At 34.4% G+C, this 14,187-nt stretch overlaps 1 protein-coding gene across 1 annotated transcript; it reads left to right on the forward strand.

Annotated features, from left to right (window-relative positions):
• The first annotated feature begins 1,760 nt into the window (after positions 1-1,760).
• Positions 1,761-13,916, forward strand: LOC110708716 (phospholipase D zeta 1-like). Its single transcript, XM_021886919.1, has 20 exons — positions 1,761-2,438; positions 4,067-4,168; positions 4,373-4,488; positions 4,584-4,725; positions 5,387-5,551; positions 5,628-5,792; positions 6,791-7,030; positions 7,109-7,225; positions 8,093-8,232; positions 8,321-8,470; positions 8,622-8,778; positions 8,871-9,368; positions 10,334-10,444; positions 10,808-10,954; positions 11,084-11,281; positions 11,846-11,947; positions 12,642-12,773; positions 12,879-12,944; positions 13,189-13,250; positions 13,337-13,916. The coding sequence occupies exons 1-20, from the start codon at positions 2,196-2,198 to the stop codon at positions 13,584-13,586; spliced, it is 3,303 nt and encodes a 1,100-aa protein (XP_021742611.1). The 5' UTR covers positions 1,761-2,195; the 3' UTR covers positions 13,587-13,916.
• The last annotated feature ends 271 nt before the right edge of the window (positions 13,917-14,187 follow it).

Here is a 14,187-nt window from a genome sequence, read left to right on the forward strand (position 1 = left end):
TCTGGTGTATATCATGCGCAATAATGAACATCCTCTCTTGAGTCTTTTCACGATTTACGGCCCATTAAAGCAATTGTTGTAGGTTGTTATGACTTATGACATTATGAGTATTGTTTAATTTATATTGAAGGTTGGTAATCAAATTAAATACTGTATAAACATACTTAGAGCAACTCCAATTGTTGTAGCTAGGGACTTGCTTGCAATTTTTAGGAGATTAATATATTAAATAATAAAATTTATTTGAGAAAGTCAAACTTATTTAATTAGCTAGCCAACCATTAAGATACAAATTAGCTAAAATGAAAGATAACTTAAAATTATACGTGGCATGACAAGCTAATTTTACAATTAGCTTACCATTAGTATGCTCTTATCATTCATATTAAGTTTTTTTTTTTTTTTTTTTTTTTTTTTTTGCGGATTAGATACTTTAAAAGTGAGACGAAAAGGATAAGAGATCATCATCCTCAAAGTGTCTATAGTAAAGATGGACCCCCCTAATTTTAAAGTTAGAATGTACAATTTTGATATGTTTTAAGTTTTTTTTCATCCCGGCTTTGTTCTCTATGTCTATTTGATATGTTTTTTTTTTTTTTTTTTTTTTTTACTGTGATCTAGTATAAAAATAAAACCAAAAAAAGTAAATAATACAAGTAAGAGCTAGGTGAATAGATCGAGAACAAATTGAATTTTTTCATCTTTACATTTATAACTAATGATTTTACGTCATCCGGGAATATAATTTATTGTAGACTTATTTCACTACTGATAGATGAAAGCTACAACATAACATGAACTATGGGAACTATACCCCAATTTTTAAATAAGATAGGATGAGCCACTCACAATAATATTGTTATTGATTAATGAATTATAGGTACATTGTGGGACATCAATCATAGGCCATATCAGCATATTCGTGGTTGATCAAGCATAACATACTTGGATATTCTTAAACGCGATCCCAAAGTTCCCTCGTTGGCATATGCCTGTATTATATGCTATGCCCGCCAAGGCGGCAACATCACTGCTACGCGCCTACATACAAGTTACAAACTTGTCAAATTTGGCACCACAAGCACGTAAGACCGTAGGCCTTAGGTTAAATCGGGTTGATCCATACGGCGTTTCCGTTTGATAGAAGACTTTTTTCTTACTCGCCACATAGAAGCTTCTAAAATCTTTTTATTTAGTTCATCTGAATCTTTCTCGGCTCTTAATTTAAAATATAACTATTAGTATTTTTTTTTAATTTAATTCATATAATGTATTAAACCACATTATTATGTTTTGCGGCCTATTTGAAAGTTGAAATAAAATGATAAAAAAAGGAGTTGCCGTAATTTGATAAGGAAATTCGTTTGTTTACGGCAATGATGGTATATGATTCTAGTTATCGAGTACTAAATCAAATATAAACTTATTTTGCTTAATAACCAAGGTTATGAAGTATAACGACTATAAACAAGTAAAAAAACATCCGAAGTGACTTATTCATAATAAATGTGACTAGTACTCAAGGCAGCGATCCAATTATATTAATCCAATGTCTCTTAATTCCACTCTTCTATATAAGACAACATACTTACATTTTTATATAAATATAATGTACATAGTATATAAAAACTTATAAAATAAAATAGGATCCGTATCTATATAATTTTTTGTGAAAAAGAATCCGAATCCGTATCTATATAATTTTTTTGTGAGACAAATTTGATCAAAATAGGATCATTATTGTGGTGTATTGTATTAATTTGTCCCATTTTGTGATTACAAACTTCATCTTGCATTTGTGTCAATCCATAAAAGAAACCAACAGAAAACACTTTGGCTAAACACCGAAAATGATTAAATTGAATGAGAAAAAGTCGAAATAATAACAAGTTTAACAACTACTTGTTGTCTTAAAAGAATATTCCACACAAATCATCCCAAAATTCTTTCGTAAATTCCAAAATACCATCCCAAAAATCCAAACAAAATCACACGAAATTACACGTGGCAACTAATGACACCCACCTTAAAAAAAACAAGTATATTTCTCCGCAATATGGCGCACAACAAATCCTCCTCTTCTTCCCCCTCCATTTTTTTTCTCCTCCACATTATATTATACAAAAGCGACACTACAAAATTATTCAAATTCTTCATAATTTATAGTAATTGTTTGATTGTTACATTGATTACATATGTCGTCGTCGGCAACGGAGAAGTTGCTCGGCGACAATGAGCGGGTGCACTACACACCAATGCCGTCGTCGGTTAAAACAACTTTATTACGGCAAGGCTCCGATATTACGGCGGCGATGAATTCTCCGATTTTCGAGGAACTTCCTAAGGCGACGATATTGTCGGTATCAAGGCCTGATGTTAGTGATATTACTTCTCTGCTTCTTTCTTATACTTACACCATTGAAGTCCAGTACAAGCAGGTTCACTTTCTCTCTCCTCTAGTTTTCTCGTAAGAAAATGTTGTACCAAAATCGATGATGTTGAATTATTTAATTTTTGTATTTTTTGTTATAAATTTGTTTGTTGTTCTGTAATTTTGTGTGATTGTAATAATTCTTTTTGTTTTATTTATTGAAATGGTTGGAATAATTTGCAAAACTTTATTTTTTAGGTTTAATTTTAATGTCGTTTAGTATCTTGGAAGTATATATTAATAATTAATTACCTAATAAATATTCTTGTGTAGTACTAGTAGTAGGTAATTGATGCTTTGCTTATAATATTAGTAGCAGATTGCCAGATTGTAAGTTTAAGCTCCTTAATTAGGTAGATTTTTGATGTCTTGGTTATTATATTATTTAAGATTAAGCTTAGTTGGTAGATTATGTCTCATATTACTCACAACATTTTGAGTGGACGCGATTGCAAACATAATTTTGACTATCGATATGTTTTTTATAATCTGTTACATACGATGTTTGCAAATGGTCCATTCGATATCTTTACATATTAACTTTTGTTTCCATATAATATAACATTATATAAAAAGTTAATATAGTATTTTGAATATATACATTCAGATAAAGCCAACCATATCTTACATACTACAATAACTTTGTTTTCATGTAATATAAGTAGTAAAAAAAATGGTCAAAGTGTTATGAGTAATACAGGACTATGGAGTATGATTGTTTGAAGTTTTCTACTTGCTTGTTGATTGTGTCACTGGCAAACTAAGAATTAGAGGCATGTAAATATATTATTGTGGTCACGACTGAAATTAAATAATGGTGCTAGATTATGTTGCCGGATTCATTATCTTTGTGCAGTCGTTAGTCCTTACTCCGTAAAGTAAAGTCTTTGGTGATAAGAATTTGTTGTGGGCATATGACATGTATATTTATCAGGATACGATTCTCTTCATTATTCTTGAATGTTGAATGCTACATAGACGGCCTTGTGATTTCTTTTTGAAGCCATGTTTGCTTTAGTTACACGCGAGTATGTATCCAAGTGCAAGACTCGACCATGTTATGAAAAGTTAGCATGTTTAGGTCTAAAGCGAAGTGTACTCTTTTAGAGTGTGAATTTCCAATAAGCATAGTTTTATGTGAGGTAAAGTCACTAAAATGTGTATTTTTGTGATAATTTTGCATGCTGAGTGTTCAGTATCTCATATCGTGTATGTACTTGAGTTAAAATGAAGAAAGTTCCAGTGTTGGACAGGAACAGTCAGATGTTATAAGGAGAATTAGGACTAGTTGGCCAATTTTCAAGTGCACTTGCAGTATTGGACAAACTTAGCTGACTCCGTATAAGACGAAGCATACATGAGAAGGTTATTTGTCCATCTGCTCTTGCTAAAACGCAATGATAGAAAAGTCATGCATGGCGCATCCTGATTCTCTTGTGCAATGGTTTTTTCCATGATATGTTCTGGTCAATTTTACAGTTTCTGAAACTCTAATTGTGCTCATTATTCTGAGCAAGTTTTTGATCGATATGTATTTGATTTATGTGGAAGACATTCTTCTAGAGTAAAGTGTGCAATTTTCAGTTTCTTTGTACCAATTTACTATAGAATTCATCAGACTTTTTATTTGAACAGTTCAGGTGGCTGCTACAAAAGAAAGCTACACAAGTTCTCTCCTTGCACATTTCTTTGAAGAAACGAGCAATCTTTGAGGAATTTCATGAGAAGCAAGGGCAGGTATGTATTTAATATCTTTTAATCATTTTGTTTTCTACCTTTAAGTTAAAAACTATGAACTTTATTTTGTGCCTACTAAGTCATTCTGTTGTCATTGAGCTCTACTATGATTAGTCATGTAGGATTAGGGACCAATAAATTAACGACTGTACTTTATGCTTTTATGAAGCTCTGATATCTTTGTAATTTATGCACGTTGCAAAGGTGAAAGAATGGCTTCATAATCTAGGAATATTAGATCATGCAGCAGTAATGCATGATGACGATGATTTTGATGATGATGTAGTTCGTGGTCACCAGGATAGTAGTTCACGTTATCAGTGAGTGGCTCTTCGTATCTTGTTTTTCTTTACAGCTTCAGATTTGAGGATTTCTTGGACTCTGTAACCTGTATTTAAACATGGTTCTCATGCAGCAACATTCCCTCTAGAGCTGCTTTTTCCATCATTAATCCATCTGTTGGAAGGCAAGAGTTCGTTGCAGACAAAGCAAAGGTCGCAATGCAGGGATATTTGAATCATTTTTTAGGCAACTTGGAAATTGTAAATTCTCGACCGGTGAGTTGAGTATTAACTGGAACTTTGTACAGCTGAGAATGAGAAAGCATTTTCTCCCCTAAAATCTAAGCATTTCCATTCTTATTTCATTAGTGGCATATTTTTTTAATAGTTGGAGACTTGGAGTCAATAACCCTTCACTTATATGTGATTATATGTTTAAATCCAGAACAACAAGTTACAATATGTATGCTTTGGAACATTTTCTTATTATGTGTCCCCTTCTAGGCTTCTAGTATAAGCTATTTTCTTTTATTGCCTTTTAAACATTGGTCTTTTTTAACTTCACTCCTAAAATCTTTGGCTCTGTCTTGAAATCTTTTATTAATAATGTGTGTTGTGCCTCTGAATTAGAGCATAATTCATTTGATTCACCTTTCTTATGTTGACCTGAATATAAAAGCGTTTTCATGGTCACTAAATTGGATTTCTTTTGAGAAAAATAATTACTTCATTGAGTCTATAGACTCCATACACTGATACACATGACTTGTATTGCCATTTTGCTGCAGTGTATAGATAAAGTGCTATTGTGCATCCCCTAAATTGTATATGCTTAAATCACTGGTTCCTTCTCGAGGATATATTATTAGTCGGTATCATAATTTGTGCCCCCTATGTTTCTCTCTGTCCACTTATCATTAGAGTTCATGAATTACAGGTGTGTAAGTTTTTGGAGGTCTCCAAACTATCATTTCTACAAGAATATGGCCCAAAGTTGAAAGAGGATTATGTGTCAGTGAATCATCTAGTGAGAATGCCAAGGAAAAATGTCACCAGACACTGTTTTCCTTGTCAGTTGTTTGGTTGTTGCCGATGGCAAAAGGTGATTCATGTTTTATATTGCTGTGACTTTCTGTGTATTTTACAGCCAAATTGAGCTCTATTATACCTTTATGCAGGTGTGGGCTGTGCTAAAGCCTGGCTTCTTAGCCTTTCTAGAAGATCCTCTTGATACGAAATTATTGGACATAATTATTTTTGATTCATTACCATCCTCATGTAATGAAAAAGTATATCTCGCTTATGAGATCAAAAGTCGCAAGCCCCTACATTATTCATTTCAGGTATGTTTTCCGACATAAAACCTTATCGTAACCGAAGGATTTAAGCTTGTATCCTTGTTAAAATGCATTTGGTTCACACCCACAGACAAAATCTTGATGTAATATTGTCACTGTGATTGCCTGTTGGTGAGTGGTCTTGGTTGAAAATTACACTACAGTTGATACAAGTCAAAAATTAAACGTGTCAATTGGATGAATATCTGAGAGAGAAACATGAATTTTACCTGCTGAGAAAAGCTGTGCTGTGCAGCATGTAAAATTTTATGGTCTAAAAGGCTGTTCTTGCCATCCAGGGAGATCAGCATGAATATATTGTTATTATTGTATCCTAATTGGGAAATTCATGAGTTTACCTAAGCTAGTAGATGTAAACTTCTGTAAACTGTAACCTGGCTGACGACTAGGTGTCTCACTGTTTCATACTCTTCTAGACCTCTAGTCCTCCTGTTCTGCTTTGTTTTTCTTATTTGAATTTTCAAGTTACTAACTTTGTCAGTTTAGTCTAGTGATTTAAGAATATCTGTCTGGGACTATCAGGAGAATTGAAAACCACAACCTCCAAATGCAAGCCGCCACCACCACCACCACCACCCCTTCCCCTCTCTAATTTTTGGGCAAAGTTTCCCACCTTTGATTGTAAAAGGTTCAGTAAGAAAAGAACTGTGGAATTTAGTGTGTACTAATTAGATTATGTATATTAGCAAATAATAATAATTGTCAAAGAACCAACTCAACCAAAGGTGATGATTGGAGACCTAAGTTTGGTTTTACATTCTACTTGATGTAGACAAAATGTGCATCGGAGTTTCAAAATATCTAAACCTTCTAACTAATTGATGGTTTCTTACTAGTCAAATGTTTTAGTACAGGCAAACTTTAGTTGTCTAGGATCTATGTGCTCTGACATGACATAACCTTTGATGCTTTCTTATAGCATCGATGTGCTTCTAAGCCTTGCTAACTCTGTATTTTTCTTTGGAATTGTCTCAACTCGCTAGATCTCCTGTGGTAACTGGAGTGTAAGGCTGAGAACTTCCAGCAGCAACAAAGTCAAAGACTGGGTAGCTGCAATTAATGATGCTGTTCAAAGGCCACCTGAGGGTTGGTGCCATCCTCATCGTTTTGGCTCTTTTGCACCTCAAAGGAAGATTGAGGATGGGAGCGAGGCTCAATGGTTCATAGATGGGGAATCGGCGTTTGATGCTATTGCTACAGCCATTGAGAGTGCTAAGGCAGAGGTTGGTTCCTAAAACAGCAAGATCATTGGCTGATAATTATTATAAGATTTATAACCAATGCTCAGAATTTTGTTGCAGATATATATTACTGGTTGGTGGCTCTGCCCAGAGCTATATCTGAGGCGTCCTTATTCAAATCATGAGACCTCTCGGTTAGATGTCTTACTTGAATCAAAGGCGAAGGAAGGGGTTCAGGTACATATTTATTTAATAGTTTTTTCCTCCTCTTATATGGATATAGTTGATGGTTTCTTTCTCTGTGGAATTGACCCTCTGTCATGTGCATAATCTAGTAAAGAGATTGACTGACTTTGATTCTTGCGTTGAACAATTCTTAATAACATTTACTATCCTTTTTACTTGAATCAAGTTAGAAGGGTATGCTTCGCTAATGAGGGGTTTGTACTTCTGTGAGGCACCATCTAATCTACTAAGTCAAACACTGAAATATATATTGAAATTGATGGGAAGGAGGGGATGGAAGTTGGTATTTGTGACTGACCACATGCTGGGACGAAGGAAGTAGAAGTTTTGTGTTGAACCAAGTAGAGCTGAAATAATCATATAGTGAGATAATTGAGGAGCTTGTACTTCATGTCACATGAATCAAACTCTGAATGGGTGCTAAAAGGGAGGGGATGGTTGAGTAGAGAAAAGCAACTTTAGCTAACTAATTTTTCAATTTCAAAAAGCCGCGTTGTTTGTTTTATTTTAACTCTATTGGGATCAAAATTTTCAATTAAGTAAGGTCAATCTAATTTCTAGTGACTTACCATACTTCTCAAGTTTTTCATTGCTGTGTTAACTAAGCTTGACTTCTGTTTCTGACAATTATCCTCACTCGTCAACATCTTCAAGTTTCAGGTCTTGCACTTTCAAGTTTTCATGAATTAAAAAATTTCCACATGCAGTTTGTTCACTTGTATAATGAGAGGACAGTAGGAAACCGTTGTGCTAAGATGTGCAGGGTTGATATTGTTTCTTGAATTCTTAAGAATGAACAACTAACAAAGTCTTAGTAGTTTCTGTATTGTTTATTTGACTACTATCATTGCTGTGCAGATTTATGTGCTTCTTTACAAAGAGGTTTCTATAGCTTTGAAAATTAACAGTCTTTATAGTAAAAGAAGACTCCTCAACATTCATGACAATGTGAGAGTGTTGCGCTATCCTGACCATTTGGCAACTGGAATATATTACTGGTGTGTAGCCAAAAAAATACTTATTAGTATTGTCTTTCCAAATTTATGCATGCTGTAAGCCAATTTTGTAGAACTTGCTTCTTGTCAGGTCACACCATGAAAAGATCGTTGTTGTTGATAACCAAATATGCTTTATTGGAGGCCTTGATATGTGCTTTGGACGTTATGACACAGTTAGTCACAGAGTGGGTGATCTTCCTTCCCAAATTTATCCAGGAAAAGATTATTACAACCCCAGGTTTCACACTGTTTTTGATATTCTAGATAATCTTAACAATTATAATCTTTCCAATTACTTCTATTTCAACACCAAGTTTTCAGTCTGCTCTATTCAAAAATTATTTTGTATATTATATATGTCTTTCTATATTTATTATTTATTGTTATAGAGAGTCAGAACCAAATTCTTGGGAAGACATGATGAAAGACGAATTGGATCGCCAAAAATATCCTCGTATGCCATGGCATGATGTTCACTGTGCTCTTTGGGGACCACCCTGTCGTGATGTTGCTAGGCACTTTGTTCAGCGGTGGAACTATGCTAAGGTAGATTTTATAATTCTTTGAATTTTTGTTTTGGCATGTATTTGCCAAAGTTTACTTCTGAGTTATGACGTGATTTTCCATCATCATGGCAGAAAAGTAAAGCTCCATATCAACGGACAATACCTCTGCTCATTCCTCGTCATCACATGGTTCTTCCCCATTATTTAAGAAGTACAGAGATTAACATCCCGAAGAATGAGGAGCGACATAGTGAAAACATAAATAGACAGGGTCTTTTTTCTCCAGAATCACCAGAACTGGATGTCCCACTGCTTCTGCCTCGAGATTCAGAAGCAGTAGATGCATCAAGATGTAATAATACCGTTCAAAATATTCAAAATAGCTTTGATTGGAAACACGATGAACATGGAAGTTCATCTTTCCATGATGCTAAAGCTGAATCTGTAACCCATTATACACAATTTGATGAATTAGTCGATCAAGCTCAACCTGAAAACATGTCTGATCAAATGCTGTCCTCTTCTACTCTGAATTCAGTTGAGTGGTGGGAAGCACAAGAGCAAGGTAAACAGGTTGATTTCACAAGTGAACCTTCCCAAATTGGTCCCCGTACTTCATGTCATTGTCAGGTATCTTCTGATTGCATTATTGTGATGCACCTGGTGCTGTTCTGTAGGAAAATTGCTTGACTTTAGTGGAGATCTGTGAGATAAATGATGACTAATTGGCAGTTTCTAATATGTCAAATTAAAACATTTAGTAATATAACTACCACCTATATTTCAATGTTCAGGGGGTTGCTGTTACAGCATATATAGTAGAAGCTGCTTAATCAGAAATTCAGAATAGTACTGCATGTCCGTATTCTAGCACATATGATCTTTTCGTAGTTCCTTGAATGATGAGATATCACTTATAGACCTTGCAAAACAATCTTGTCTTTCTATCCAAAACCTGTTTATTAAAAATCAGGGGCTGCTTCCTATCTTTTTAGCCTAATCTCCACTCCCCAGCTACTATTTAGCTCTAACCTCTTGCTCTTGCTCTCGTCCTCTCTAGTTACTTGGTGCTCCCATGACTGATACATATCCTACACCTCAATCTGACATGAATACTTGATTAAATGAGTACATTCTTTTATGTAATAGGAAAATCAAAAATATTAATAATCTTTCCGTATCCAAGGGCACTCATGCTAGATACTTCTAAAAGGTTCAACACCTGTGAAGACATATAGCTTTTTACTTAATTTTCATATCACTGCTGTATGTATCGTGGCTCATTGTAAGTATGCTTTAGGACCTCTTTGAATGAAAATTATCTGTATAGGCATTATGCCAATTATGGTGAAATTTGCTCAAGGTAACTTTTAATTAACCATAATCACAGGTGAAGCAAGGCAGTATTGATTGAAAATGACATAGTCACATAGATGTTCAAAAATCAAAGATATTCATCTTCTGTTAGGCATTGGGGATTTCAAATCACTTTTGAGCCTTTTCCCCTCATTATTTGTTGAAGTTTTTAATAGTTTAATGCTTTTACTAAATTGACTAAATTCTGATCTCCTTCTCATTGCATTCAATGTGTCTAGATTATCAGAAGTGTTAGCCATTGGTCTGCTGGAACAAGCCAAGATGAAGAAAGTATTCACAAAGCTTATTGTTCCCTTATTGAGCAAGCAGAACACTTTATTTATATTGAGGTAAACTCATTGAACAAGTGAAATGAGGTTGTCATAGAAAAGACTTCATCATTCATTATCTGGTCTACAGATTAATGATTATTATTTCAGATTCTTGGTATAACAGTGCATTACATTTTGAATGTCAAGCAGCTCTATTCACACAAATAATTTTGATATGTACTCATTTTCTTGAAATTAACTGCACTACTATACCCTTCTCTCCAGCATTTGTTTTAGCATGTCGTGCTCTATAAAACACCTTTTATTTGTAAATATAACACTGGTTTGTTGTAGTGAATGTTAACATTGCTATGCATGCTCTCTAATATCTCTAGATATGACTCCTTTGCTTATTCGTTTCGCTCATTTTTGCTGCTCCAGAATCAATTTTTCATATCAGGCCTTGAAGAAGATGACATAATACAGAATCGAGTCATGGAGGCTTTATGTAGGCGTATACTCCTAGCACAAAAACAACAAAAATGCTTCAGAGTTATTATAGTCATACCTCTGATGCCGGGATTTCAGGTATTAATTGTCAATTTCATCCTGGGTGGTAAAAAGTGCTGACTAATTCTTACCTTTTTCTTTTTTTTTTTTTTTTTTTTTGAGGAAGACTAATTCTTACCTTTGGCTTTGTTTTTTTGGCAAAATTAGGGTGGTATGGATGATGCTGGTGCAGCTACTGTAAGAGCCTTAATGCATTGGCAATATCGAACCATTTGCAGAGGAGAAAACTCAATATTCCATAAACTTAAGGCTGAACTTGGTACGAAGACAGATGATTACATTTCATTTTATGGCCTTAGAACATATGGCAGGCTTTATGAAGGTGGACCTCTGGTCACCAGCCAGGTAATTCTATTATGTCACGTCCTGGCTTTTGAAGGGTTTGACTGCTTTGTCTAGGTATTAGGTATTACTATCCCTTGCAATACTTATGACTTAGGATTTTAGGAACAATTTCCCTCCTCACAATTTGCACTCCTTAAAGCATTGAAGGAATTAAATTTCCTTGGGTGGTTACTTGTTTTGATGAAGTCCATGAGCAACAAATTCTACCAATGGTATTTGTGTGTCTACCTATGATGAATCCTATTCTGTATTTGAAACTGCATTCAATCAGCTTTAGTGCATTCTGGGAAGGAAAGAACCACTGAAAACAATGAAAATAAGTAGTTTTATTGCATTGTTTTCGTCATGTATAATACATTTTGGCTTAGAGAGGAACTTTGTTTACATTGACTAAATGAGTAATATCTGATAAGCAAACCAAATAGAGCAACAGAAAGTAATTTAATCATCTCAAAATAGAAATTTTCATGTATGAACAAGATATGCTGTCAGCTTATGCTTTTTACTGCATAAATCAAAGATAATTGTTTTTTTCCCCTAACTTGCAGTCGTGTGATTTTTCAGGTATATGTCCATAGCAAGCTGATGATAATTGATGATCGTATTGCTTTAGTTGGGTCATCCAACATTAATGGCCGGAGCTTGCTTGGATCAAGAGATTCTGAGGTACTCTTATCTGCTTTTTATTTAAATAGGAGCTGTCTTACTCTGTCAACAAGGTGGTTTAATCTACACAATCATGAGTATAAGAGTTTAAATGCCTATGAAGCTGTGACTACTGAAGATCCATTTCTCCATTTTGTATCCTTTTATATTCTCTTATTGTGCCACACCACTTGTTGTATCTGTTAAAGCACCAATAACATATCTATAAATTGATGGTGAGTCAAAAAATCAAGAGGAGACAGGAGTCATAGGACACAAGATGGGACATGATCTTGCCTAATATTAACACTGTCTGTTTCCAAAGTGGGGAAAAGAAAACTACTCCCAAGTTTGTAGCAGTTAATTGAGAGGAATAAGTTATAAAACCTGAAGTGTCACAATTGCTCATAATTTATGACAAGGGGAAAAAGTTATTGAAGTTTGCCTGAGGATTTCAATATTGGTTTTGACAAAGAAGCAGTGCTTTGAGATTCACCTATTGATTAAAGCACTTGCCCATGAACTTTCACTTAGGTGATAACTGATGATTGGGGATATTGTCTCTTACATGACATTCTTTTCATAATTTTCCAAAATTCGTTGCTCTTTTTCCCTCTTTTCTAGGGCAAGGTGTAACAGCTGTGATCCTAGTCCAGTTCAAATTCCTTAGTATGGGTATCAGACATTAATTCCTAACTTTATCAACTGTGTATAGATTGGAGTAGTTATCGAAGATAAAGAGTTTATAGAGTCATCTATGAATGGACAATCTTGGATGGCCGGAAAATTCAGCTCAAGTCTCCGACTTTCCCTATGGGCTGAGCATCTTGGACTCTCTTCTGGAGAGGTAAGATTTACTTCACCGTGCTACTCTAAGCCATTGATCCAGTGTTGTCTTCAACTATAAAGTGGTGGTGGAATTCTATATAATAATTCGATTTTACTCCTTCAGATGAATCAGATCAAAGATCCTGTGGCTGACAAAACATACAAAAATTTATGGATGGAAACTGCCAAGGTTTGTGAAACAATTTATTTAAGTCCAGCATTTTTCTATATTTCTATTGTATAGAACTATAGTTGAGAAGTAAATATGTACAAACTGTTCTGAAAAAGAGTGGTGCAATCAGGTTTTATGCCACCAGATTACTTGCACCTTTCCGATAGTTGAACTGCAGTTGCCTTGGCCTTTTCACTCATGCATATATTCCTTGTTAATACACATTTTAATCATATGTTTTGTCTATCTTTTTTTTTCCCAGGCGAATGCTTTGATTTATGACGTCGTCTTTGGATGCGCACCAAATGATCGTATACACTCCAAGTATGCTTGTTCTTCAACTTGAACTTGTACTTGCTGAGCATAATGCTGCTTTTGTGTTGTTCACATTATATTTTCCTCTTGTGCAGGAATGCTTTTAGACAAGAAATGTCGCAGTTGACAGAGAGTATTGGTTATACAACCATAGATTTTGGTGTAGCGCCTCAAGTGGTTAAGTTTAATGAAGATGGGATGCTTAAGACATTAGATCCTCTAGAGATGTTGAAATCGGTGAAGGGTAACATTGTTTGCTTTCCCTTGGAATTCATGAAGGACGAAGATTTGAGACCTATGTTCCACGAAGGAGAGTTTTATACTTCTCCTGAAGTATTTCACTAGCATGCTTTACATGTTCATGGTAAGCATACATAAAGCGGTTAGTTGTGACTTGTGAATATGATTTAGTTGTTTTTTTTAAGAAAAATATTGCGAGTAAAAACTTGAAAGTTGGGTGGGATAGTCAGATAGACTATAGTCACTATACTATGGTTGTGTAGGAAATTCTTTGGGTGTTAGGTAGAACTCGTAGAAGATTCAATTTTTAGGGTCCCTCTTGTACAAGCGTTTATTCTATACTAGTTTAAAACTCGTGTAACATAGACAATTATTGATTTTTTGTTTTACTAGCTTGACAATAATAATGTACAGAAAATTTTGAATTTTGTCTAATGAATTTGACAATAATAATAAATTTGAAATCACTCGACTTATCCATATTCAATTATGTTATGTGTGGGAGGTTATCCCACATAGAATGAATAAGATTGTGATGTATTGTTTATATTATAAACAATTGGATATGAGTTATGAAATGTGTTAAGTGGTGTTTTGGATAAGTATGCTTAAAGGCTAAGATATGTTGATAACTAAAGACTTCGGGCTTGTTTTCATTCGTTTATTTTTTATATCCTTTTGTCTCTTTTTTTTTCCCCTAAAAACT

Source organism: Chenopodium quinoa, unplaced genomic scaffold (genome assembly GCF_001683475.1).
Source record: "Chenopodium quinoa cultivar QQ74 unplaced genomic scaffold, ASM168347v1, whole genome shotgun sequence".
NCBI lineage: Eukaryota > Viridiplantae > Streptophyta > Magnoliopsida > Caryophyllales > Amaranthaceae > Chenopodium > Chenopodium quinoa.

Coding starts and splice junctions, on each gene's coding strand:
- LOC110708716 (XM_021886919.1), top strand. CDS start 2,196: ATGTCGTCGTCGGCAACGGAGAAGTTGCTCGGCGACAATGAGCGGGTG. Junction 4,489..4,583: donor GATAGTAGTTCACGTTATCA/GTGAGTGGCTCT, acceptor GTTCTCATGCAG/CAACATTCCCTCTAGAGCTG. Junction 8,233..8,320: donor GCAACTGGAATATATTACTG/GTGTGTAGCCAA, acceptor GCTTCTTGTCAG/GTCACACCATGAAAAGATCG.